Source organism: Sus scrofa, chromosome 9 (genome assembly GCF_000003025.6).
Source record: "Sus scrofa isolate TJ Tabasco breed Duroc chromosome 9, Sscrofa11.1, whole genome shotgun sequence".
In the NCBI taxonomy this organism is placed as follows: Eukaryota; Metazoa; Chordata; class Mammalia; order Artiodactyla; family Suidae; genus Sus; species Sus scrofa.
The window spans coordinates 66,839,793-66,866,993 of NC_010451.4; the positions used below are offsets into that span (position 1 = coordinate 66,839,793).

The 27,201-nt window shown below is 45.2% G+C and overlaps 1 protein-coding gene across 12 annotated transcripts in view; it reads left to right on the forward strand.

Moving 5' to 3' along the window:
• The window catches only part of SRGAP2 (SLIT-ROBO Rho GTPase activating protein 2), a 279,254-nt gene that overhangs the window by 1,731 nt on the left and 250,322 nt on the right, over positions 1-27,201 (forward strand). For 10 of the 12 annotated variants that reach the window (XR_002335789.1, XM_021063302.1, XM_021063294.1 and 7 more), the window contains exon 2: positions 198-806. Coding sequence is in view for 11 of the 12 variants with exons in the window: in XM_021063302.1 (XP_020918961.1) it covers positions 740-806 (67 nt within the window). In the remaining variant the exon portion in view is untranslated. Of the gene's footprint in view, positions 1-5; positions 807-27,201 lie in introns of all 12 variants that reach the window. The other 2 variants (XM_021063296.1, XM_021063300.1) reach the window with 1 other exon arrangement.

Consider the following 27,201-nt stretch of genomic DNA (forward strand, 5'->3'; position numbering starts at 1 on the left):
TTCAGCCTTAAAACAAAATCCGGAGGGAGCTTCCTTCCTCCCCACCTCTCTGCGCCGGGCTCTGAGGGCCCGGCAGCGTTTGGCCGAGATGAATGGGCCCAGGCCAGCCTGGAAACGGCGTCCCCTACCCCACCCCCGCAGCGATTAGGATCTGCACTGGGGCTGATCGCCCCCTCCCCTTTCCCCTGCATTTACAGGCAAGTGAACCGGAGCAAACGACTTCCGATCCAGTCTACGCTGCTGCGGCTCCCGTTTGGGATTTGATTTGCAGCATCTTCGAGTCTGTGCAACAAAAAACCGCGAAGCACGCCCAGCCCTCCCCCAGCACCCAGAGACGCACCCGCTCCCTCCCGGGGACCCAGCTGGGCGCGTCCACACCCCCGCACCCCCACACCATGTTGTGCGGAAGGACTTCCACTCCCCGCCTGTGTCGTTGATGTCAGACCCCAGGCCAACCTCCGGGCGCTGCAGTTCTCCTGGCTAATGCTGAGGCTGCGGCTTGGGCTCTAGCACAGGAACCGACCAACGCCGCGCCCGGCCCCAGCGCCCACCGACTGCATGTGCCCGCCGTAGTCGCCTGCCCAACCCGCAGCCCGCGCTCCCCGGAGCGCTGGAGACCACCGCGGGGGGCCCCTTCTGCCCGCGGGAGAAGCGATCTTGGAGGTATTGATTTCGGTGGTTGGATTTTCCCCGTGGATCTATCAATTCACAATTCGAATTTGGAAGAAAGAAGGAAAACATGACGTCTCCAGCCAAATTCAAAAAGGATAAGGAGATCATAGCGGAGTACGATACTCAGGTCAAAGGTAAGGGCTTTGAAAAATAACATAATGCATGTGCTCTGTGGACCATTGAGACCTGTATTTCCATGATTTGCAGGATGTTCATTTCTTTGGGTGGAGCAGGTAGGGGGCAGGTGACCCTAGAGGTGGTTTCTTAGGTGAGTCTGAGTCTCTGAGGGATTGTCCATAGCAGGGGCCATAGGATCTGGAAATGAATTTTTGGAGTTGGCTTTAGACTTGTCCTAGGGCTGGCCATTATTTTGGCAGTCCTTTCCTCCAGGCTAAATGGGGTGGGGGAGGGGCAGGAGGTTCTTGGAGAGAGAAAGGCGGCAATTTGCCTCTGGGTGCCTGGGTCTGGTTTCCTTGAAGGACAGCTGAAATCTGACAGGTGTTTGGGAATTTATTTCAGAGGTGGAAGAGGAGTCCAGGCAGGAAAAGGCATACCGTGGAGAAGGTGTACCATTTGGAGAGCCCTGGGGGAGGCAGGGTTTTTTGGGTTTTTTTGGTTTTTTTCCTGATGCACTAGATCAAAACATGACATTTGCTATGGCATCAGACCCAGAAAGTCTGTGGCCACCTTGGGTGGACCTTGTACCTGCCTGGTCTCTGGCTGTCTGCATTCAGTCAGAAGTCAGAGAACCGAAAGAATAAGGTCACTCACACCCCGTCTCCGCCCTCACCTAAACCTGAATGGAACTGGGATGTTGCTGGGTGGTGCTGATTCTGGAGACTGGGAAGACATAATTGTTTAACCCTTCTGTGTTGTCCTCTGCTCCAGAATACATGCTTTTAAAGGCCCACATCCCTCTCTGCAAAAATGTGAAGGGTGAAGCAAAATGTGGACCTAGAGAAAACAGGTGACCAGTCGGGCACGTCTAGTTGCCTGCCCGACTGAATTTGACATAAATCAAAACCTCTTTCTAGATAGCCCTTTTTTTTTTTTTTAAACCAGCAGTTCCCATAGAAGGGGTTCCTGCCTGTTAAAGAGCCCCAGCATATGGTTGTGCAAGGTACTGTCCCTTCCTGGCCAGTGACTGGAAAAGCCATGTGTCGCTAGCCCATTGAGACCTCAGCTGGGGGGGTGGGAGAGGTGGGTGGCCTTGAATGTTACACCACATGGTTGGAGCTCTGGGTTTTCCTTTGTTTCAGAGTACAGAGGGAGGGGCCCCTCCTTCTTTCCCTGCACCAATGCAAGGAGACCTTTTCCTATCATAGAGGACTTGGGAAGGGCCATGTCTTCCCTCTAATGATTGCTGGGAGTGAGGGTGGGGGTAGAGTTTGAAATGGGCAGCTGCCTTATCCCTGGAAGGTTGGAAGGTAGTTTCAGGTCCCCATTGTGCCTGTAGGATCTTTTTAATGTCATCAGCTTGGTCAGTGCTGGAGGTGCCCTGAGGGACCTTCTATCCACTTGGCTGCAAATATTCGTGGGTTTATTACAGAGATGGGGGAGTTGACTGACGGATAGTTTCAGTTGAACTGGGGTTGGGAGAGGTGTGGTTGTGAGTTATAATTGAGGTCTTGGCCTCTTGTCACTGTTCATAATCCTGGCTTGTTTTTATAAACAATAGGCTATTGGCCTCAGTGTCCTGTCCAGATGCACTGCATTTTGCTCCTGGAATCCCCCCTGCAGTTTTAACCAGATATGTCATTCTTCTTTTTATGTATCCTATTCTTAACTGTTGCCATAGGGAGTGTTAATAACTTTGACTTTCTCAGATTTCTCTCCAGAAGCACATGCCGTTTGACTAAGGTGCAAAGTGATTTTACATGTTTATTTTTTGGAAGGTTCAAGGCTGATAGGTGTTAATAAAACTGTATCTGCTGATTCCTTATTGGTGAAGGAATTCTCACAAGTGTCTCAAAATTAAACAGTTCTGTGTATTTACAAACATTGTTCATTGAGATGATGTAATGCGCTTGGCTATTTGGGGTTTCTCGTCAACCTTGCCACAAGCAGGGGACTGTTTTGCTTTGCGCGGATGCTTTTTTCATTGACGCTATTCGGAATCATAGGATTTTATCAGTGGCTGAGCACGATGCCTTACTCAGAGAAGGTGCCCAATGAATGCTTATGAAACTGGTTTAGTCCCTCATTTACAGCGGAGGCAAGTACGGAGAAATTAAGAAGCTTGTCCAAGGTCACACAGCTAGCTGGTGAAACTAGAAGCAGTATACCAATTCCCAATTCTATTTTATTCATATTTACTATGAAACATCATCTGACTGGAGCAGGAAAAAAAAATCCTTAAGATGCCCAAATCTGTCAATGAATAATAATAGTATTAGTGATAATAATAGATTACATTTTGGGTGCTCAAAGCTCTCTCCCAAATGCTTTATAATTGTCTCATTTAATCTTCATTTTAAACCTGGAGGTAGAGAGTCCTTCGTCCTCTCTTCACTGCATAAAGAAATTGAGAAGCCATCCCAAGGTCACGCAGCCAAACCACGATAGCTGGACTCCACTCCTTTATTCATCAGCTAGTTATTGAGTACCTTGAATGGGTTCTGGTGACTAGTGATGAAGCCATAACAAGACAAAGTCCCCCCCTCCCCCGCCATGAAGCTTAAATTCTAGAGTCCGTGTTCTCCATGGAAGGTCATAGAACTTGGAGACCAAGGACCTGAATTCTGGGTTGGATCTGTTCCCCCGCTAGCTGGAAGCCCTTGGTCAGATTTATGATGCTTCAGCGTTTTATGTGTTGTATGGGACTCACAGGGCTGCCAGTCTGACTTCACTTACAGATGCCGAGATAAAAAAGAAAATTGCGATTTTGGTCTGGTGGTCAAGAGTGCAAGTTTTTGAGTCAAAGGGATCCAGGTTTAAATCTCAATGCTCTTACTCGCTTGCTTGGCTCTTTGGGCAAGTCACCGGACTTGTCCCAGGCTCAGTATCTGAACATGGAAAATAGGCAGCATAACATCTATTTCCTAAGGTAGTTGTGAGGATTCAGTGGGATACTCTATCAAAATCATTTAGCACAGTATCTAGTACTTGTAAATGCTCCATAATTAATAGTCCAGTCTGCTCCTCTGATGGGAGCCCTCCTTCTGACTGAATTGGGGTGAATGTGAATGCTGTGCTGTCTGTTCACTCCAAAGTGGCAGCTATAATGGTAGGAAACAAGTCTAGGGATGAAACTTGAGTTCTAGCTGAAGTTCTACCAGAGGGTGGTAGCAAAAGGTTCTTGGGTCAGTCACTGAAACTCTCTAGACCTCAATTTCCCATTCTGTAAAATGAACAGGTAAATTGTTGAATCGTTGGCAGCTGTTCCTCCTCCTACAGTCCTGGGTCTTGCTTTACAGTCAGAATGGTTTGAATCAAGGGGGCTCCCAATGGGCTTTCGACCCTGTCTCGCCTGTGGTTTTGGATTTCCTTAAAACCACCTGCTTGCCTGTGCCCTGAAGGACTTCTGGGGCTGCAGCCCCAACCCTACCCCAGTGTGATTTTATGAGGGGCATTCCTCCTTAGTCAGCCTGCCTTGGAGCCGCCTTCTTAAAAACCATCATTGTTTCTGGTTTGTGGGTGTTCAGATTCCTTTGAAAGTTCATGCCTTTCAATCTCTGACTCGAATGCAGTGATATTCTGAGTACTTGTACATGGCTCAGTTTACATAGCGCTTCATATACATTAATCTCTAGAAATTCTTGACAGATTCATGGTCATTAACCTGAAGCCTTTTGGCCTCTCGCCTACTAGTTTCTTTGGGGATTGGAACAGTGGAAGGTGGTAAGGAGCTGGGTATAACCATTGCGAGAGGTGGTGATGGGGCGGTATTCCGGTGAGTTCACGTCTAGGCCCACCTTCCCAGCTCTTGTCCTGTTCTCATTCAAGGCTTCCTTTCCTATACCCTTGCCATACCTTGAGTTTTCCCAGTACTCCCCCCCACCCCACCCCAAGCTTGAGATTGACAGTTAATGCAAATATTCCAGGAGGAATCATTTGAAACAGAGTGGCACTGTGTGCTGAGCCTTCAATTCTCTTTCTTGAGAACATTAGGGGTCTTGTCTTTTTTTTTTTTTTTATGTCTTAGAAGAACAGTGTGTGTGTACCACAGAGCTGAGAAGTGAAATTTTGTAATTTCCATCTGGAGCATTTTGATAGAAAAGCCTCAGGCCTTTGCCTGGAACAGTTTAACCCTTTCAGGACACTTTCTGAACAGGAGATGAAATTGAAAACTCTAGACACATTGTGTGTGCACACACTGCACTTGGGAGTGCTGATGGCTGGTATTTAAACAAGCTTGTTCCCCCCGGGAGGGGGAGGTGTGAGCTGTTCTTCACTCCTGCCAGCAAAGGTCTTCTGCGGAGCTTCTTTCCTCCCAGCCCCCATTCCTCAAGGGAGCTTTAAATATAATCAGTTTGTGAAAAGCTGTAGTAAAACAGCTCGTTGGAATCCCCAAGCAGATGCTATCATCTTCCCGCTAGATGATTGAAGGCACCTCTTCCCTTGCTTAGGGAACACGGGACTCAGTGGTAAGGTGAGCTCCTGGAAGAAAATGAAGCTCTTGGAAAAATTAAAGCACCTTGCTCTGCATCTCAGAATTAAAAGGCCCCGGGAGGAAGCTGATGCACAGGAATGCTGTGTTCTGTGCAAAGCAGCAGTAGTTAGAAGCAGTGTTTGTGAGGACTCCTTCACTCTTCCAGGTCCAGGCATTCTCTTGGGGAACGGGTACAGAAATTTCCTTCGGAGAAGCCCATCTAGTAGCCGTGGCCACATCGTCATGCACCACACAGGTTAAAAGGCTGGAGCAGCCCTGATCATTTCTCTGCTCTGCAGTTTATGGAGTCTGGCCCTGATATGTAGGGTTCACACCCTTTTAAAATCAGCACGTGCTCAGCCCCTGACTCATAAACTTTTAGATAAACGTGGGCTGCCAGTGCACCTGTCGAGTTCTCCTTCCAGAAGAGAGATTTCCTTCATGGGCATTGTGATTACCTTAGACCCTAGACCTCTGAGGGCTTCGTTTGGAAAATATGATGTCATGTGGCAGGGAAAAAAGAAGTTGATATTTAGATTTCTACTGATAATAAAATTCTAGTTGAATAGTTTTAACTCTGGGTCAACTACAGAATTGGCCTTTTGGGGAGTCTGGGAACGTTACCTTCAGAATTGTTTGATTTAAGAAGAAATTATGAGAGCCCTTAAAAATGTTTTTTAAAAATTACAGAATTAACACCTCTCCTGATTTTACAATAATGAGTTAGGAACTCTCATCCCTCATTCTCTTTAATTGTGGCGAAATACCCATAATGTAAGGTTTGCCATCTTAATCATTCTTAAGTGTGCAGTTCAGTGGCATTAAGTACATTCACATTGTTGTGTTACCACCACCACCATCCATCCACAGAACTCTTTTCATTCTGCCAAATTGAAACTCTGTACTCATTAAACAATGGCTGCCCCTGGAATTGGAGTTCCTGTTGTGGCTCAGTGATTAAGGAACCTGACTAGTATCCATGAGGATGCGGGCTCCATCCCTGGTCTTTCTCAGTGGGTTAAGGATCTGGTGTTGCCTTGAGCTGTGGTGTAGGTCGCAGACACAGCTAGGATCCCATGTTGCAGTGGCTCTGGTGTAGGGTGGAAGCTGCAGCTCCAATTCGATCCTTAGCCTGGGAACCTCCGAATGCTGCAGGTTTGGCCCTAAAAAGACAAAAGATAAAAAACCCCGCAATAACTGCTCCCTCGTTTGTATTTGACAACTCTAGGTACCTCATATAGGTGGACTCATACAGAATTTTGTATTTGCCCTTTTGCAACTGGCTTATTTACTTAGCATCATGTCTTCAAGGTTCATCCATGTTGTACCTTGTGTCAGAATTTCCTTCCCTTTAAAGGACATTATATGTATTATCCACATTTTGTTTATTCATTCATCCATCCATGGACACTTGAATTATTTCTACCTTTTGGTTATTGCAAATAATGCTGCTATGAACATAGGTATATTCCAATTTTTTAAAAACATCCTCTGAGAGTTTCTGAGAGTTTCTTGGTTAAGGATTCCGCATTGTCACTGCTGTGGCTCGAGTTAGATCCCTGGCCCAGGGAGTATCTGCATGTCGCATAATAAATAAATAAGTAAATAAATATCCTGTACACCAAAATTTTACAGGCCTGTATATAAATTTCTATATAATGCTCTGTCCTCTTAAAAATTTTTAGCGTTAAAATTAAATATATATTTTCACATTTTCATGAGTGTATATTTATGTTCATAATATGAACATTGTATACTAATAACAATTTTATCTCTTTTGGTAGTTACATGAATGACTCAACTTTTATTGTATTTTTAACAGCTTTATTGAGGTTTGATTGACATATAATAAACCACACACGTTTAAGGTACATTTGATAAGTTTTGACATGTTATCTACCTATGAAATCACCACCACCAAAATTTCTTCGTAATGTGTTGATGAATGAATAATAATAATATCACATTATAGAATAAATAAGCAAAAGGCAGTTATTACCCGGTTTTTAAATGTAATAAGTAACTAATTATTCAAGCCACCCAGATTGGTCCCTGGCAAATTTATTTAACCTTAGTGAATAAAGAGAAAACAGTCTTCCAGAGATGTCAGGCTAATAACTGTGTCTCAGCTATCATTATGTGTTTAGGAGGGAGGGTAGAAGGTAGGGGAAGAAAGAAAGAGAAGAAAACCTTGGCTGTGTTACACGTTGAAGAGTTACAGTATCGGGGTTCCCGACGTGGTGCAGTGGTTAACGAATCTGACTAGGAACCGTGAGGTTGCGGGTTTGCTCCCTGGCCTTGCTCAGAGGGTTAAGGATCCGGCGTTGCCGTGAGCTGTGGTATAGCTCCCAGACGCGGCTCGGGTCCCGAGTTGCTGTGGCTCTAGTGTAGGCCAGTGGCTACAGCTCCGATTGGACCCCTAGCCTGGGAACCTCCATATGCCATGAGAGCAGCCCTAGAAAAGGCAAAAAGACAAAAAAAAAAAAAAAAAGAGTAACACTACCTATTTTCCTTTAGTTCTTGCTTGAACCTGTCTCATGCCTCATGCCTCTTGTGAAGGGGTCACAAGTGAGCTAGATGCCAGGGGGAGAGGCTGGGAGCTCCCTTGGGAGATCTGCTCCAAATGTTATGAATCTGGCCTCTTTCCTGTAATGCTTGATTCCCTATTGCGTGTTGAATAGAGACCAACTTTCTAAGGTGAACATTGCATGGTCCTCAATCTGGCTGCAACTTACTTCACCATACTTTTCATTTTACTTTAAAGAGAACTAGAGGCCGTCTGGACTATTTGCTGTTCCCTAGACGCATGTACTATTAGCTAACATTTTGCTGTTTGTTTGCGGCTTAATGAACTAGGTGTTATGCTGAATACTCTTCATAGATTATTTCATAATTCTTACACCAACTCTAGAAGGAATATATTGTTATTATCCCATTTTGCAGATGAAGAGAGGTAGGCTATTGAGCCACTCACCCAGGGGCTGTAGCTGGTGAGTGATGGAACAGGTTTTAGAACCTCAGCCATCACCAGAGTGGCATTCTATGTGCTGTTCATGGAATACCTCTTTCTCCCTGGCCAGCCCCTCTGAGATTGCACCCTCGTAAAGTCCAGCTTTTCTGGGATGCCTGCCTTGATGGCACTGGTCAGAAATGACCCTTCTTTCTAGTTCACTCACATAGTGCTACAGCATTGATCTTAATATTGTCTTAGGGTTTTTGTTTGTTTGTTTATTTGTTTGTTTGCTTTTTAGGGCATATGGAAGTTCCCAGGGGGTCGAATTGGAGCTACAACTGCCAGCCACAGCCACAGCAGTGGGAGATCTGAGCTGTGTCTGTGACCTATACCATAGCTCACGGCAATGCTGGATTGCTGACTCACTGAGCAAGGCTAGGGATCGAACCTGCCTCCTCATGGATACTAGTCGGATTCGTTTCCATTGTGCCAAGACAGGAACTCTCAACCTTAGGTTTTAAATGTTTGTCTTTCAGAAAATCTTCTCTCTTCTCCTAGACCTCTGGTAATGTTTTGAACTTGCGTGGTGCAATACAAAGAGCATAGGCTTTGAAAGTAGCCCTTAGGGGAATCTTGTCAGTATCACCTCCTTGCTCTAAGTCCTTGTTCACTCAACTTCTTTTCCAAGCCTCCTCTTCTGTGATTCCAAGCCTCCTCTTCTGTGATATATAAATAACATGACCTACTTTGCTGGTTTATTGTGAGTATATGTAAAATGCTAGATGCATGTATGGCAAATATTAGAGGCTAAATAAATAACTCTTATTATGGGGGTCCCTTCAGATAGTAAATATGTCTAGAATAGTGTTATAGCCTAAGTGGTGGCTCTTAGTAAATATATACTGGCTATAATCATGAGTGTATAAATGAATGACCTGGACTACGGCAAATACTTTTTTTTTTTTAGAAATAGTCTTAATTTGGACATTATTTGTGTGTGTGTGTGTATATACAAAAAATATGTATATGTATATCTTGATATATTGTCAAGGTAATACTACCAAAGGGATTTTTTTAATGATTTTTATTTTTTCTATTATAGTTGGTTTACAGTGTTCTTTGAATTTTCTACTGTATAGCAAAGTGACCCACACACACATTCTTTTTCTCTCTCACACACACACATTCTTTTTCTCACATTATCCTCCATCATGCTCTATTGCAAGTGACGAGATATAGTCCCCAGTGCTACACAGCAAGATCTCTTATCCATTCCAAACGCAGTAGTTTGCATTAACACCAGATTCCCAGTCCATCCCACTCCTTCCCTCTCTTCCTCGTCAACCACAAATCTGTTCTCCAAGTCCATGAGTTTCTTTTCTGTGGAAAGGTTCATTTGTGCTGTGTATTAGATTCCAGATATAAGTGATAGCATATGGTATTTGTCTTTTTCTTTCTGACTTACTTCACTTAGTATGAGCGTCTCTAGTTCCATCCATGTTGCTGCAAATTGCATTGTTTTGCTCTTTTTTATGGCTAAGTAGTATTCTATTGTGGGTATATACCACATCTTCTTAATCCATTTATCTGTCTATGGACATTTAGGTTGTTTCCGTGTCTTGGTTATTGTGAATAGTGCTGCACTGAACTTTCAAGGAAAGTTTTGTCCAGATATATGCCCTAGAGTGGGATTGCTGGGTCATATGGTAGTTCTATATTTAGTTTTCTGAGGAACCTCCATACTGTTTTCCATAGTGCTTGTACCAATTTACACTCCCACCAGCACTGTAGGAGGGTTCCCTTTTCTCCACACCCTCTCCAGCATTTGTTTTTGCGGACTTATTAATGATGGCCATTCTGACTGGTGTGAGGTGGTACCTCATAGTAGTTTTGATTCCTTTTCTCCAATGATCAGTGATGTTGAGCATTTTTTCATGTGCTTGTTGGCCATCTGTATATCTTCCTTGGAGAAATGTCTACTCTTGCACATTTTCGGTTGTGTTTTTGTTTTTTGCTGTTGAGTTGTATAAGTTGTTTGTATATTTTAGAGATTAAGCCTTTGTCAGTTGCATCATTTGAAACTATTTTCTCCCATTCCTTATGTTGTCTTTTTTTTTTAATGGTTTCCTTTGCTGTGCAAAAGCTTGTCAGTTTGATTAGGTCCCATTGGTCTATTTTTGCTTTTATTTCTGTTTCCTTGGGAGACTGACCTAAGAAAACATTTGCGTGGTTGATGTCAGAGAATGTTTTGCCTATGTTCTCTTCTAGGAGTTTGATGGTGTCTTGTCTTATGTTGAAGTCTCTAAACTATTTTGAGTTTATTTTCGTGTATGGTGTGAGGGTGTGTTCCAGTTTCATTGATCTACATGCGGCTGTCCAGTTTTCCCAGCACCACTTGCTGAAAAGACTGTCTTTTTCCTATTTTATGTTCTTGCCTCCTTTGTCGAAGATTAATTGACGGTAGGTGTCTGGGTTTATTTCTGGGTTCTCTATTGTTCCATTGGTCTGTATGTCTGTTTTGGTACCAGTACCACACTGTCTTGATGACTGTGGCTTTGTAATATTGCTTGAAGTCTGGGAGAGTTATGCCTCCTGCTTGGTTTTTGTTTCTCAGGATGGCTTTGGCAATTCTGGGTCTTTTATGGTTCCAGATAAATTTTTGGATTGTTTGTTCTAGTTCTGTGAAAAATGTCATGGGTGATTTGATAGGGATTGCATTGACTCTGTAGATGGCTTTGGGTAGTATGGCCATTTTTACAATATTAATTTTTCCAACCTGGGAGCATGGAATAGCTTTCCCAAAGGGATTTTTTTTTTTTTTTAAACAACCTTATTGTTCTGCTAAGGTCATAGCATAAGAAGCCGTTTGCATCCATCACTTCCCATGTACCTTGCTCACACTTTCTATCACCAGAAAGCTAAATTGCCTCTCATTTCCTTACCACATTGCTATTTCATGCTTTGTTCTTTACCTTCTCTTTGGAATAGGTCCTTTTCCTTGAACCTGCAACACTGAACCTTTACAACCCAGCTCAGATGTCACCACCTCTAGGAGGTCTTCCCTACTTATCCCTGCTCTCTGCATAGTGACCCTGTGCAGGGTCTCAAGCAGGATTCCTCAGCATCGCGCGCCACACAGGGTTAATTCCTGCACCTAAGCTTCTCAGCAGTGTCTTTGTGTTTACTCCTCTACTGCACTCATCATATTACATTGTAATCTCTTCCTTTACACCTGGTTATTTACAGCTATCTGAGCACTTTGAGGACAGAATTGTCTTTTATTCCTTTCAAGGCCTCCAGCTTCTAGGCACATGGTAAGCACTAAAACACTTGCAAATCGAATGTGAACCTTTTCTGAGCTGAGATTGAATGTGACAGTGCCAAGACGCCTTGCTTCTACACTTCTCCGCCTACTCCAGTAACAAGCCTTCTCCTTATATATTTGAAAAATCAAAGTAGATCAAGCATTGTAAATATTATCCTTCTACAAGGACAAGTGCAAACTATATAGAACGGTGGAGGCTCCCCACTGGGGGTGAATTTCTCCTTATTTACCACCCCAACTGCCCTCTTTAGAATCGTTGCCCTAGAGTTATATATGAGTTCTTCAATGCATCTCTTTCCTTGTAAACCAAGGAAAATATTAACTCTGAAATTCAAAGAGTTTAGAACAAAAGTGAGGTCTGCTATAATTGAAGCAAAACATTCTACATTTGTCCAGGATTTTCATCATTTAAAACAGATTTACCAAGTCTAAAGTTGAGAGAGTTTAGGAGTTCCCCTTGTGGCTCAGCAGTTAACAAACCCCATGAGGACGTGGGTTCGATCCCTGGCCTTGCTCAGTGTTTTAGAGATCCGGTGCTGCTTTGAGCTGTGGTGTAGGTCAAAGATGTAGCTTGGATCTGGCGTTGCTGTGGCTGTGGTGTAGGCCAGCAGCTCCAGCTCCGATTGGACCCCTAGCCTGGGAACCTCCATATGCCCTAAAAAGACAAATAAATAAATAAAATAAAATTAGAAGCGGAAAAGAGAATAGGGAGAGAGAGAAGAAAACCTTAAAAATAAATAAATAAAAATAAAGTCGAGGAAGGTTCCTGTTTTGACAGGAGTTAAAACAGAATTGACTTGGAAGAGGAAGTGCTGTGATACTTGTTCGAAGCCTGGGTTTGGAAGGAGCTATTGCCTCATTGGAAGCAGCTGCATGATCTGTGGTAAAAGGGGAAGGAAGGTCTAAAGGGACAAACAGAAAAATTCTCCCCTCTGGTTTTTCAAGTCACTTGGTATTAAGTAGCCTTGACTTTATTTATACATTGTGAATGAATGGTTCTGAACTTGAAATATATATTGGTGAGGAAGGAAAAGCAGCTGGGAAGTGCGCCTCCTCCATTTCTGTGGGTATTTTAGGATGCCATCTGTTAGGGAGAAGGCAGAGCTTTTTTTTTTTTTTTTTTCTTTTAACTTTTTCTTCTAAAAATGCACTAATTAGTGGGCAGGTGACCCAAAAGGCATCGTGAAAGTTCGGACCTTGCCTTTGCTGCCTGGACCCAGATTCTACATTCCGAATCCCAGTATGATGGGCAGGAGCTGAGTGCTGTCCCTGGAGAAGGTGACCTCACCAGCCATGGGTTCCACGGAGACGCAAAGCCCAGAAAACAAAGGGATCCAGGAGCATGAGCTGGCTGAGACATGATATGCCAAGGGCTGTAAGAAATACATCCTGTTTCTCAGGAGTTGGCAGCAATTTCTCCAAACATTGAAACCCTTTGGAGATCTGCTTCCTTCTTCCCACTAGGCTTTTTTCTTGCGCTTATTTATTTATCGATTGATTTACTTATTTGGAGGGTGGGGGGTAATTGGGCCAGATCTTATCAGATGATGAAGCTGCTCTTTGCGGAAGCATCTTGATCAAGGTGCCTATTTTGGAGCGCTGTTTCTCTGGGGCCATGACAAATGGGGCGACACTGCTGGATTTGGAGGCAGAACGCCTGGGTTCTTGTTTGGTGTTGCCATTTGCTACTGTGATTTTGAGGCTGCCTCATCTCAGGTCTCAAAATCCCTAGTTTCTGCATCTGTACAATGGGGACAGCGCTTCTTGGCTCTCAGTGATGTTGAGGATGATGGGGGTGAAGATGGCTAGCATTTAGGGAGTGCTTCTTATGTCTAAACTCTGCCTTATGTGCTTTATGTATAGGGTTACCTCACTGAAACTCCCAATAGCCCTATGAAGTAGCTACTATTATTATCATTATTATTATTATTTTTTTTTTTTTTGTCTTTCTGCCTTTTCTTGGGCCGCTCCCGCGGCATATGGAGGTTCCCAGGCTAGGGGTCTAATCGGAGCTGTAGTCGCTGGCCTACGCCAGAGCCACAGCAACGCTGGATCCGAGCCGCGTCTGCAACCTACACCACAGCTCACGGCAACGCCGGATCGTTAACCCACTGAGCAAGGCCAGGGATCGAACCTGCAACCTCATGGTTCCTAGTCGGATTCGTTAACCACTGCGCCACGATGGGAACTCCCAGTAGCTACTATTAATTATCCCCAACGCACAGATAAGGCAACAAGGAGGTTCAATAATTTACACCAAGGCACACAGCTAGTAAGTGATGAAGACAGAGTGTGAACCCAGGCCGACTCAATGCTGGTGTGAGGCGCCAATGAAAGAGTTCATCTGAGATGCCTTTGAAGCTGTGGAATGCTGCGCACATTGGGTTGATTGTGCTCATTTCCTGCTGTCTTGATGCAAAAAGGAGTTCTAAATGCGGTGTTCTAAAGGTCTTCCTGGTACACACCTCCCGGATCTGCCTACACCTTGGTTTTCTCGTCTAGGAAATTCAGGGTTCAATTAGGAAATCTTTCCCCCAGGTTTTATGGTTCATGACTCTTGCTGATTTAAGACACCGAAGATGACAGTTTTGCCCCTGTTAAGCCAGGGGCACGGTTGTAAGTACAAAACCTGTTGTAGCCTCCGAAAGTCCCTCTCCCCAGTCCCAGGGCTTGTGGGCCAAGTCTGCATGGCTGCTGCACATAGACAGAGGGTGAATCCCCCCCAACCCCCGCCCCGCGCGCCCCATCCCCGTCCCCCGAGGTGGCACTGCAGCAGCAGGCCTGAAGATCAGTTGAGGACACCAGGGTCACTGTCTGATAGGCAGATGTACCTCACAGTTGGAGAAACTGAGGGGGAGGGATAGTTCCTTGATGGGCCTGGAGGTGGACTTGTGGCTGGATTCCTAGGGGCCGTAATTGCTCTCATCAGGATAAATACATTCAACCGAGGACCTCCGGGAAGCTCAGAGACTTCCAGAGCGAGACACTTGCTGTTACTGGTGCATGTGGTTTTCCTTAGTCATGTTGGTGGGCCAGAGATGGAACCTGGGTAGCTCATGGTATTATAGACATTCATGGTGTGTGCAGAACTTGAATTTTAAAAAAGAAAAAAGAATTTGGGGATTGTCTTTATTTATTTATTTATTTATTTATTTATTTATTTATTTATTTATTTATTGTCTTTTTGCCTTTTCTAGGGCTGCCCCTGCGGCATATAGAAGTTCCCAGGCTAGGGGTCGAATCAGAGCTGTAGCCGCCGGCCTACGCCGCAACCACAGCAACCGGGGATCCGAGCCGCATCTGTGACCTATACCACAGCTCACGGCAACGCCGGATCGTGTCTTTATTTTTTTTTTATTTTTATTTTTTTGGCTTTTTAGGGCCGCACCTCGGCCTATTGAAGTTCCCAGGCTAGGGGTTGAATTGGAGCTGCAGCTGCTGGTCTATACCACAGCCACAACAATGCCAGGTCCGAGCTGGAGTCTACACCCTACGGAGCAGCTCACAGCTGGATCCTTAACCCAGTGAGTGAGGCCAGGGATGGAACTCGAGTCCTCATGGGTACTAGTCAAGTTCATTACCGCTGAGCCACAGCGGGAACTCCCATGATTGTCTTTAATTAAAATGAAAGGAGTAAGGAAGTGGGGGGCTTTTAATCCCTGACATCTGGGCTGGGACAAACTGGGGGGAGGTGGCGTGGATGTGGAACTGGGTAGGGTTCATCTAGACAGCTGGGCTGTGGGGTAAGGAACTTTTAGGCTTTCTCAGGATGTAGGATGGCCTTTTGCCTCTTATACGCATTTCCATATGTTAAGCCCTTTGAGAACGAAGGGGTTTCTTTGTGGATTGTGATGAGGTATGTGGTAATACGGAGTTGAGGTTCCAAGGTTATGTTTGTTTTCTTTTCACCTAATGAATAGGCTAAGTAACCGTCTGTTGTCTTAAAATGAGTTCTATTAATAATGATGACAGCTCATATTTTGATCATTACAGCATGTAAAAAATAATCATTCGCAGGGAGGGTTGGAGGGCAATGGAGGGCTAGCTACGTAATGTTGGACAAGTCCTTCCACCTTTGGGATTCTCGGCTTCTCAGCTCGAAAGTAGAAAGATGGATTACGCGTTCCTTGCGTCGTCGTATTTGGGACACATGACTAACCCAAATGGTTATCTTCCAAGTGAGTTGACACCGAGCTTACATGTTGATAACTCTCCTGAGGGAAGGCTGGAACCAGACAATAGACACCCTAGGTTCTTCCTCTTCATCTCTCCCATTCCTGGCTCCAAAGTTTCATCTTTAAATGACATTAATAGGCTTTGTGTTTTAGACGGCCTCGGAGTCAGTTAGGCTGTTATCTCTTGATCTCTCTTATTTACTCAGTGATTTGGGGTGATGTAAGTTATCCCACCTCTTTGCTGTCAGCAATTTTAAACAAATCATCGAAACATTTTGGGTAGGTGCTATCTGTTGCTTTGATTAACGAGGGTGATCTGGATATTTTAAGCACCGTGACAACACAATTTTAAAACACCTAGTATTCCTTCAAACTACAGTAGCGCTCCCACTGCCAAAGCCTGAAACGGATGGGGCCAGTTGGTTCTTTTCTGACAGTAAATGTGTGCCCGTGAGCTTGCTTTCCCCTCTTGGGCCAGGGAGCACGACTGCCAATCCAGAAATGCTAGCTAGCTTTTCTGGATCCAGCAGCAAAAAGAGTTAATCATCATCCAGGCAGAAACAAACCTCCCAAGTTTTTAACCTTCCAGTGCCCCAAGTCCAAGTCTTTTTTCCCTGTTCCTCAGAGGAGACAAGGCACTTGTGGGCACGCGCGCGTGCGCACACACACACACTCACACTCTCTTACAGAACTTAATGTAAAACGATCTCATGTTTATGAGAGCTGGAATTACTTGGGAGCGATACTTATGTTCTGCAGGCTCAGTGATGTGAAAGCAGGGCTATTTGGCCTGTGGAGATGGCAGATAAGAGCGTGATATGTAATTGAGTAAGAATTTGAAAAATTATCCGATAACATTAGGCACAGCAAAGCACTCGCTTGTGCTTTTTTTTTTTTTTTTTTTTTTTTTTTTTTTTTTTTTAATGCCTGAAAACTATTTGGAGGAGGAGTAAGGAGCTAGCATTGTTTTCAGGGCGTGGGAACCCCCTCCCCACCCTGCAAGCCAAATTTGTTTGCCCAGGGAGAGAGCAAGGTCTCGGAGAGATCCTGACAGATCATTTTTTTTTTAATTTTTTTTATTTTTTTATTTTTTTGCTTTTTAGGGTCACATCCTCAGTATATGGAGGTTCTCGGGCTAGGGGTCCAGTCAGAGCTGCAGATGCTGGCTGACACCACAGTCACAGCAACGCAGGATCCAATCTGCATCTGTGACCTACACCACAGCTCATGGCAATATGGGATCCTTAACCCACTGAGCGAAGTGAAGTGAGGGATCTAACTCGAAACCTCATGGTTCCTAGTTGGGATTTGTTTCCACTGCACCACAACAGGAACTCCCCTGACAGATCATTTTAGAACATTCTTCTGCACCTCCCTCCGGGCAAATTTTCAGGCTAATCATTTCAGGAAAAGGGCTGTCAGCTAACCTTTAACTTCTTTTCCAGAAGAGTAACACCACAGCCTCCCTTTCCATCTTGTTCCACTGACCCAAACTAGAAATGGTCAATTCCTTCATTTGCAGAGCTTGAAACAGGATTTAAAAAAAGAAAAAAAGGAGGCCTGATGAATTGAACTCGTGTTTTTGCTGTTGCTGCCACACCCTCTGTACAGACTTTTGCTTCGTTTGGGTTTTCGGTGGCTCAGGGAAGGAGGAGGTAATTGACGAAACTTGTAAGGCCTGGCTCATGGCTGCTGGCCTGTTCCTCCCAGTTCCCGTCCCTCCTCACTGCCACCAGTTGTGGTCCACTTCTCATTGAATAAGGAAATCATGAGCAACACTTCACTCCAGCACCCATTTTTTTTTTTCTTTGTCTTTTTGCCATGTCTTGGGCCGCTCCCGCCGCATATGGAGGTTTTCCCAGGCTAGGGGTCCAATCGGAGCTGTAGCCACCGGCCTACGCCACAGCCACAGCAACGCAGGATCCAAGCCGCGTCTGCAACGTATTCCACAGCTCATGGCAATGCCAGCTCCCCAACCCACTGAGCAAGGCCAGGGATCAAACCCACAACGTCATGGTTCCTAGTTGGATTCGTTAACCACTTCGCCACAACGGGAACTCCAGCACCAATTTTTTTTTAATACCTACTATGAGCTTGGTATGCCCTAGGTTGTGAGCATATGGAGGTAAGTAGTGAGGTTTTGGTTTTCAAGGAGCTGGTCTATTCAAAGCAATGGATCGATGACACAAATACAGAGATAGGACCACAGTGCAGGGATATAGAAAGCTCGGTTGAGAGTCTGACAATGAGTGACGTTGATGAGGCTGGTGGAGGAGGATAGTGATGGCACCTGGCAGTCTGGAAAGTGACTTTCCATACTTTATCTTTTTTAACCTCTGAATGGTACCCCAGCAGGGCAGTGTGATTTCAGGCCTTTTCGGTTTTTGTTTTTATGATCTTTTGGGAAACATTTTATTTTGAGATAACTATACATTCACATGAGGCCATTAGAAATAATAGAGAGGTTTTTATATATATATATATCCTTTAATTAGTTTCCCCCAGTGGTTAGCATCTTGCAAATCTCTGGTACATTATCACAATCAGGACATTTGATTGCATAAGATAGTTTAAATATTTATTTATTTATGTCTTCTTAGGGCCACACCTGCATGGCATATGGAAGTTTCCAGGCTAGGGGTCAAATTGGAGCTGCGGTTGTTGGCCTATGCCACAGCCAACACCAGATTCCGAGCTGCGTCTGCGACCTACACCACAGCTCATGGCAACACCAGATCCTTAACTCACTAAGCAAGGCCAAGGATTGAACCTGCGTCCTCATGGATACCAGTCAGATTCGTTTCCACTGAGCCACAACGGGAACTCCTTAAATTTTAGTATACTCACATCGGTCTGGTTTTTCCTTGATTGTTTGCACTTATTTTAAAATGCACATACATATCACCTTTCCTCTCCTGATATCATATATCCTCCCATGTGTTCTTCCAAGTTTTAAAGTTCTGCTTCTCACATATCTACCTAGAATACATATGGAATTTATTTTTGTGGATGATATGAGGTAGAGATCAAATTTTATTTTGTATTTCATCTGGCTGACCATTTTTTCTGGTTCCACTTATTGAAAGGGGCTGTCTTTTCCCCCATTGATTTGTCATGTCACATTGGACATATATTGAGTTTCCACATATTTGTGGGCAAGATGAGCTCACCATCATGCTGTGGTGGTTTAACACTGTGCCGCCTGGCATGTGTGACAAGGGCCACTGCTGAAGAGTACATGTCTCCCTCCTGAGGTGGGTGGCAGTAGACTTGTCACCACCACTGCAACCAAAACAGCTCTGCTGGTATGTCTGCTCTATCGGGTGTCTACCTAAGATTTTTATTTGAAGAGCTTCTTACATGTAAAAAAATTTTTAGGAGTTCCCGTCGTGGCACAGTGGTTAACGAATCTGACTAGGAACCATGAGGTGGTGGGTTCAATCCCTGGATCGCTCAGTGGGTTAAGGATCCGGTGTTGCCATGACGCGGTCACAGACTCGGCTTGGATCCCGCGTTGCAGTGGCTCTGGCGTAGGCCGGCAGCTATAGCTCATATTGGACCCCTAGCCTGGGAACCTTCATATGCCGCAGGAGCGGCTCAAGAAAAGGCAAAAAGACCAAAAAAAAAAAAATTTTTTTTTAAAAAGATTTTAAAATTACAATTTTAGCAAATTATATGATGGAAAGTGTTTCAGAGATCGACGGGCGTCTTCTCTGTCATCTTGGATTGGAGTCTAAGGGTAAGCCATGCAGAAGTCAGGACCTAGCAGTGGGGTGTGAGTGTGTCTGCCAGGTAAATAAATGGTTTTATGGGGAGTTCCTGTAGTGGCACAGTGGTTAACGAATCCAACAGGAACCATGACGTTGCGGGTTCGATCCCTGGCCTTGCTCAGGGGGTTAAGGATCTGGTTTTGCCATGAGCTGTGGTGTAGGTCGCAGACTCGGCTCAGATCCCGCGTTGCTGTGGCTCTGGCGTGCGCCGGTGGCTACAGCTCCGATTCGACCCCTAGCCTGGGAACCTCCATATGCCGCGGGAGCGGCCCTAGAAAAGGCAAAAAGATAAAAATAAATGGTTTTGTGATTGTCAGTAGTCCCGAGTAAATCACTTAGGCCACCAGTAATTAGTATGTAAATTCCACAAGAGATTTAGAGCTGTCTAGAGTCTAGTCAATATCTTCTATGATCACATAAACCAGTGGGGAAAAACAGCCAACGTATACAAAAAGTAATACAAAAAATTTAACCCCTAGCCATACAAGAAATGACATCAGCCAGTGGATGACTGCAAATGAGTAGTGTTTAAGAACTTGAGGAATCCAGCGATGGGAGAGGTGTGGGCCAGAATGAATAAGACCTTGACTTCTGGAGTAGGATTTGGCTGACTGGAGAGTAGGAGGAGAGAACAGAGGCCGTGTGTGCGCCTCCCTCGGCGGTGATCCCACAGCCCCACCATGCACACCCCTCCTGCATCACTTCCTACACCGTAACACAATGATGGTTCTATCCGCCCTCACCCCACCCCGTGCCCCTTCCGGCAGACACACGCCCCCTTCCAGAAAGGCGCTTGTGAGTTCTTCGAGGGTGGATAGCCTTTCATCTCCATGTTCCCAGCAGCCAGCAGCATGTTGGCATGTGGTGGGCACCCCAAAAATGTTTGCTGAATGCGTGGACTCTGGCTGGACCAGAGGAGTCAGAGACTGGGCGGGGGCGGGGGGTGGGGGGGAGTAAGATCGGGCTGGATGGTTTTTGATGATTTTGAGGATCAGCCAGAGTCTGGCTCTGTGCTGATATGGTGAATAACCAGAGGCAGCCTGGGTTGAAGAGAAGGCCGTGTAGTCATGTTTCAGAGAGACGCTGGGCTGGGAAGGGAGGCTTGATCCTGCTTACACAGTGTACACTAGTCTGTGCCCAGCCCGGAGGTGGGTGCTGTGAATATGTTGCTAAATGTGACCAATTCTTAGTGCCACCAAGGAGGGAAGTGTGATTCTCCATTTACTGAACAAGCGACTTGTGCTCAGACAGATGATCCAAAGTGACAGGTGACCTGGGTGGCGTGGTGACAGGGGCCCGAACTGTTCGGCTCCAAAGTCCGATTATTCTTTACTGGTGTCGGTACCATGTTTATCCATATTACAGCCAGAGACACTCCTAAGGTAGGAAAATGGGCAGCAGAGGTGGGTGTGGGAGCCGAGGGCTGCGGATAAGGCAAGAGGCAGCAATGCCTGAGGTTTCTAGCTTGGGGGATGGAGGGGATGATGGTATTTGTGGCAGAAATAGACATGGGGAAATCACGAGGATTCGCTGGACTTGGCGAGAGAGGGAGCCTTATTCTAGACATCCTGAGCTGGAGGGGATGGTTCCATTCAGGTAGGGACTATGTCAGGCAAGTGACAATGCCATCCCTTCCCCACTCCTCCCACCCCACTTTCATTAATTCTGTCATTTTCCTTTCTTCTATATTGGGAATGTCGCAGAGAAACCGTGAAATAGACGACACCTCCTTGGGTACATGCCAGATACCTGACCTCATTTGCAGCTTCTTTACATTTCACTTTGAGATGTAAAGTGAAGGCAACTTACTGTTTGTGTTCAGGAGTTCATAGCGTTTTCTTTCCCCACTGCTTGTAGGAGATGAACCTGGCTCAGCATGGAAAAGAAAACCTCAAGCTGCCCTGTTGTCCTATGATAAGCCTCTCTCCGGCCCTGAGACCCGGTTAGAGGCCCCTTCGGAGGGTCAGCCTGTGAATTAAAGGAAAGTGAAGTCAAAGCCCCCACCCACCCACACACCTCTGGAGTGCCCCTGGTTGATGCAGAGCTGGCAAATGAACAAGTGATTTTCAAAGCACCCCAGGGAGTGCAGGAGAGGCTGAGTTCGGCATAGCAGGACTGGGTGGTACCCAGTGCTGTTTCGAGGTGTGGAGGCAGGGATGGCTAATTGTCCTAATTTGAATAACTTTGGGATGTGAGATAGAGGGCTTGATTGGAGATTGTCATGTGGGATTTGTTGAAAGAGGAGTTCAGGCTAAAGCTATCTATGGGAAAATATATTTTCAATATTGGCCATTGAACCAAATGGAGTCCATCACCAGCCTCCAAAGGCTTTGCATTTTTAGTGTTATTTCTGTTTGGAACAGAATGGCCTCTGATTGCATCTCATCCAGTATACTAGATCCAAGGAGACTGTAGGAATTATTAGTCTCCCTTTTTTGTTTCTATTTGAATAACAAAGATTACCCAGAGATGGTTTGGAAATTTTAAGCTACCGAATTTTAAGCAATTTGGTAGGGAAAAAACACCCAAATGGAGGTTAGAAGGCTTCCACAGCAGTCCCAGCTTTGATCCTCCATTACCTGAGTAAACACCTGACCTCTCCTGGCCTCGGTTTCTTCAGATATAAGATGACCATGTGGAGTTCCCCTTGTGGCTTAGAGGGTTAAGAACCTGACCAGTGTGTATGACGATTCAGGTTCAATCCCTGGCCTTGCTCAGTAGGTTAAGGATCCAGCATTGCCATAAGCTGTGGCATAGGCCTCAGCTGCAGCTCCGATTCCACTCCTAGCCTGGGAACCTCCATATGGTACAGGTGCAGCCCTACAAAGAAAAGAAAAAGAAAGATGATCATGTAAAAAGCCTACCCAGGGGTTGCTGTGTTGATTAAGTGATAGAATGCTTGTGCATCTGCTTTGTAGATTACACAGTCCAAACAAATAGACGTTAGGATTTTATTTGCTGTGACAGAAGATGGGGGACAGGTCTCCCGAAGTTTATTTTAATGGGACTTGACCTATATAACACTGACTCAGGATATTTGTGGAAGTGAATCACGCGATGCCTGCTGGGCCATACTTGAAATGACATGCCGTGTTATGGTGACCCTCCTTTGCACCGCCCCGAGTTTAGGTTGCCTCTTACACAATTTGGGCGGGATTTACGCACACACCCATTTCTTCCCCCATAGGAACAAAACAGCAACTTGGGCAGGATAGATATCAGGAAAGTGGCTTGGCAGGCCAAACCTGTGATTAATCGTGTAAATTTGGCCTCCGTCTATGGATGGGTACATGACAAATAGCAAGCCTGCCAAGTAGAGCGTGTTGCAGAACCACTTGGGCTCCATCATTGCTTGAAGCGTGCTATGGCCATGCTGTACCCAGGGTCCAACCCATGCATACCAGTCGCACTTATTTATGGGGACATCTTTCCGCCAACTCAACTGTGAGCTCCTTGAAGACAGGGTCTGTCCCTCTTGATGGTTGTTTTTCTGGTGCCTCGTGTGGTGCTTTGGCCCATTAGTGAATGTTTATTGGATGCATGCATGCATGACATGCCTTGCGCCTTTATTCCGTTCAAGGAGTTTTTGTGGAGGGGAGAGATGTGTGATTATTTGTGTTGTCATCTGCTAATTTTTATAGCTGGCTCAACTGTAGACCCTCACTGTGGGGGAGAGACCCATATTTATGCAAAGCTGGGTGCGGCAGCTGTTGCCTCCTTCATCTGCCTCCAGCCAAGCTGCCTCGGCCTGATGGAGCAGTGGTGAGCCAGCGCTGACTCAGCACCTGTGGTCTCGTAATAGAATCATGGTCCTTCCTCAGCCCCCCTCGCCTCTGCCTTCCTTGTGCCTCCGGCTGTGTTTCTCTTACGCACGTTGGTCTTCTTCCTCACGCTTCTTCCTTCCCTTCTGTTTTTCCAGTGCTTATCTACTCTTCAAGGAAATCTTTTCAAACCCTTCTTGCTGATGGCATGTTCCTCTTCCCGAGTTCAAACGCAAGGTGAATACCCTCCTCTGACACACCTTAATCGTGGCAGATGAACTTGAAAAGTGCTAGTGATGGACCTGAAAGCAGGAAAGCCCCTCCACAAGCCTCTCCGAGAAATGAAAGCAATAAAGCACCAGGCTGTCCACGTTGAAAGTCTCTAAAAGTGCCCCTCAGCCTCCTTTTGAATCCCTCAAAGTTTCCATTTACTTCCTTAGCTTTCGCAAATGAAATTTCTTTTTTTTTCTTTTTTCTGTCTTTTCTGTCCTTCTAGGGCTGCACCCGTGGCACGTGGAGGTTCCCAGGCTAGGGGTCTAATCAGAGCTGTTGCCGCTGGCCTACGCCACAGCCACAGCAGTGCCAGGTCTGAGACCCACACCACAGCTGACAGCAATGCCGGATCCTTAACCCACGGAGCAAGGCCAAGGATCGAACCCACAACCTCATGGTTCCCAGTTGGATTTGTTTCCACTATGCCACAACAGGAACTCCTGCAAATGACATTTCTTCTTTCTCAGGCTGCAGTCTAAAACAACAAAGCCAACAAAACCCCTCCACACCTATTTCTTATTCAGTTTTGCACCAGTGAAAAGGGAATGGAATTTGCAGTCTGAAGGCCAGCGTTAGAGTCCTGTTGCCACTTAGTCACTCTGTGACTTCAAGAAGTTTCTAGGCTTTCTGTGCCTCAGTTTCCTCAACTGTTGACGATATCGCCATGTTCTACCAAATACCACCTGTTCACAGTGTCATGGTGAAGTTTATTTATTTGAAAAACTCCTCTAGCTAACAAAGTGCCATATGTACCATCAGGTATTTCTTTCCATAAACTGGTTTTTCTGTATCATGTTTGCTTTGCAGGGTACTGGGTATTTTAGTTACATTGTGGGCTAAGTCAGTTTTCTACCAGCCTGAGCTGAACTGAAACATTATCCCCTGCTTTTTACTGAGAAGTGTGTTTGTACTTCAAGCACATGTTTACGAATAATCTTATTATGCAACATTATTGCTAAATTGAGGGCTGGGTCTACACTGTTGAGTGTGGATGATGGGAACTCTATTTTGTACTTCTTTTGTACCTGCCCCTGATGTTTTACGTAGTGCTGGGCATTTAACAGGTGATTAAGACATACTATTGTTAGAGTTCCCATCATGGCTCAGTGGTTAATGAATCCGACTGGAAACCATGAGGTTTCGGGTTCGATCCCTGGACTTGATCAGCGGGTTAAGGATCCGGGCTGATGCCGTGAGGGGTGGTGAAGGTCACAGACACGGCTTGGATCCTGCGTTGCTGCACCTGTGGCGTAGGCCAGCAGCTACAGCTCCAATTCGACCCCCAGCCTGGGAGCCTCCATCTGCCGAGGTTGCGGCCCTAGAAAAGACAACAAAAAAAGACATACTATTGTCAATAGTTTGATAAGCAGGTTCTTTTTGGCCATGCCCACAGCATGCAGAAGTGATCCAACCTATGCCACAGTGGTGACCTGAGCCACAGCAGTGACAAGACCGGATCCTTAACCACCTGAGCCACCCGGGAACTCCAAAAAAGCAATTTTAATCATGACCTAGAATCATTCTTATTTGCAGCAAGCTCTGTGTCTTGACCCAATGGAAAACTGACTCATTTATTTTAGAGCCAAGAATGGGAAATTGGAGGAACTTCTTATATATCTATTTGGTCTTGCAACCTCTGAAGCTGGATACATTTGGGTGAAGAAAAGCAAATTTACTTGCAAGAATGTTGTCCGGAAGAATGGCATGCATGTGATCTTTTCTCCCCTTATTTAAAAGATGACATTCTTTCTTAATTAACCAAGGGAACCATTTCCCAACCTCTTATCTTGTTGGGGGTGTTTCGGAAACATATCCCAGTGTGAGAACCTGTAAGCATGGAGTTTATTCATCTACTTGAAACCAGTTTTCCTTCAATTAGGTGACCTTTTATGTCGACCATTGTACTTCTGTCTACAGGAAACAACTCAAGTTTAGTCCTGTCCTACTCAAGTCTAGTCTATAGTTACAACTGAACTGGGCTGTAGCAAGCGGTTGCTCAAGTCCAACTGTAAGCGGTTGAGAGGTAGGATTGACATTAGGCAGAAGCCAGGTGTTTGTGGAGCAATAGAATAAAACTACAATGAAAGTCTGTTGAATACTATGTTTAAGAGAGTTAAAAGAAAAAAAAATATTTTTTAGAAAGAGTATGGGATGGGGGTGGCTGTGGGGTTGCTTCAGAGTGGAGGCAGAAGGCTAGACCATAGGATCTTGCAGCCTTGGTTCTGTTTCTGAAGCTTTCTAAATTTGCGCCAAAGTTGTGTAATGACATTCACCACTGTTGAATGTGTTCTTGGTTTGATTTGGTTTCACTGCTCCGAGGTTCCCTTTTTATCTTGCAAGCATATCGCTATGAATACTTAAATCATTAACAACTCATTAAAACTCTTCGGGCCATTTTCATTTTCTACCAAGCTGAAAGCAGGGTGTGGTAGAAACCTGTGCAGGCCTGCTTGGCTGGGCTGCACCTGAGCGGCTCCTGGCATCTTGGCTGTCAAAAGGCCACTGAGTAAACAGCCTGATGGCAATAGAAGAACTGATCACTGGGGATCCTTGAAAAGAAGGATTCGGAAGGCTAGTCAAGGATGCTTCTCTTCAACCTGAAGGACTCTTCAGCAATTAACACCTTGCCTCTTTTTATGCAGTGTCTATTTTTTTTTCCCCTTAGAGACCGTGTTTTTGTCTTTTTCTTTTTTTAGCTATTTCTTGGGCCGCTCCCGCAGCATATGGAGGTTCCCAGGCTAGGGGTCGAATCGGAGCTGTAGCCACCGGTCTACGCCAGAGCCACAGCAACGCGGGATCCGAGGCGCGTCTGCAACCTACACCACAGCTTACGGCAACACCGGATCGTTAACCCACTGAGCAGGGCAGGGACCGAACCCGCAACCTCATGGTTCCTAGTTGGATTCGTTAACCACTGCGCCACGACAGGAACTCCTCTTTTTCTTTTTCTTTCAGGGTTTCTGTAGCTTTTTTTTTTTTGTTTTTTTTTTTCCCCCAGAGATTCAAAGTGCTTTTAGTTCTCTCATCACTGTCATTTAGTTATTCTCTGTAGGGTCAGGAATTAAGGTGTTGGTGGAGATGAAGTGGTGGTTACTGGGCTGACAGGTCCCTGTTCTGCAGTCAGTGGCAGTGGAAGTTCTTCTAATTACTTGTTGACCAATTTATAGGTAGAGAGATACCTAATACATACATACCTATGTATATGTATACACACACACACATATACATCTTACCTTATTTCAAACAGAATAGATGACAATGTTACAGTTTAGTGTTTGCTAAAGGAGAATTTTACACATTAGTAATTTTTTGTATTTTTAATATCTTATACCACATAAGGGAAGGAAGAAAGGAAAAAAGAGAGGGAAAACAAGAAAGACTTTCCTACTTTTGACTTGAGTTGTTGAACTTTCCTGTCCCTTGGTAAGCTGATCAGTTGCCACTTGGATTGAGGGAAAGCTGGTCCATCAGTCAAAGTGTTTCTGTTGCACTGGCATGCTTTGTCAGGGAAATGAAACCGACAGCATGTTTTTGTCCGTTTAAATGAATAGGTTTCCTTCAGATCGATGCCAGAGTTGGTAGGAGAGGTAACTCAGCCACCAATGCTCGTGATTAATTATGGAAACTCCTGATGGAGGGGCTTGATTTTACCTCGGCATCTTCGAGATGTATTTCCTTGTT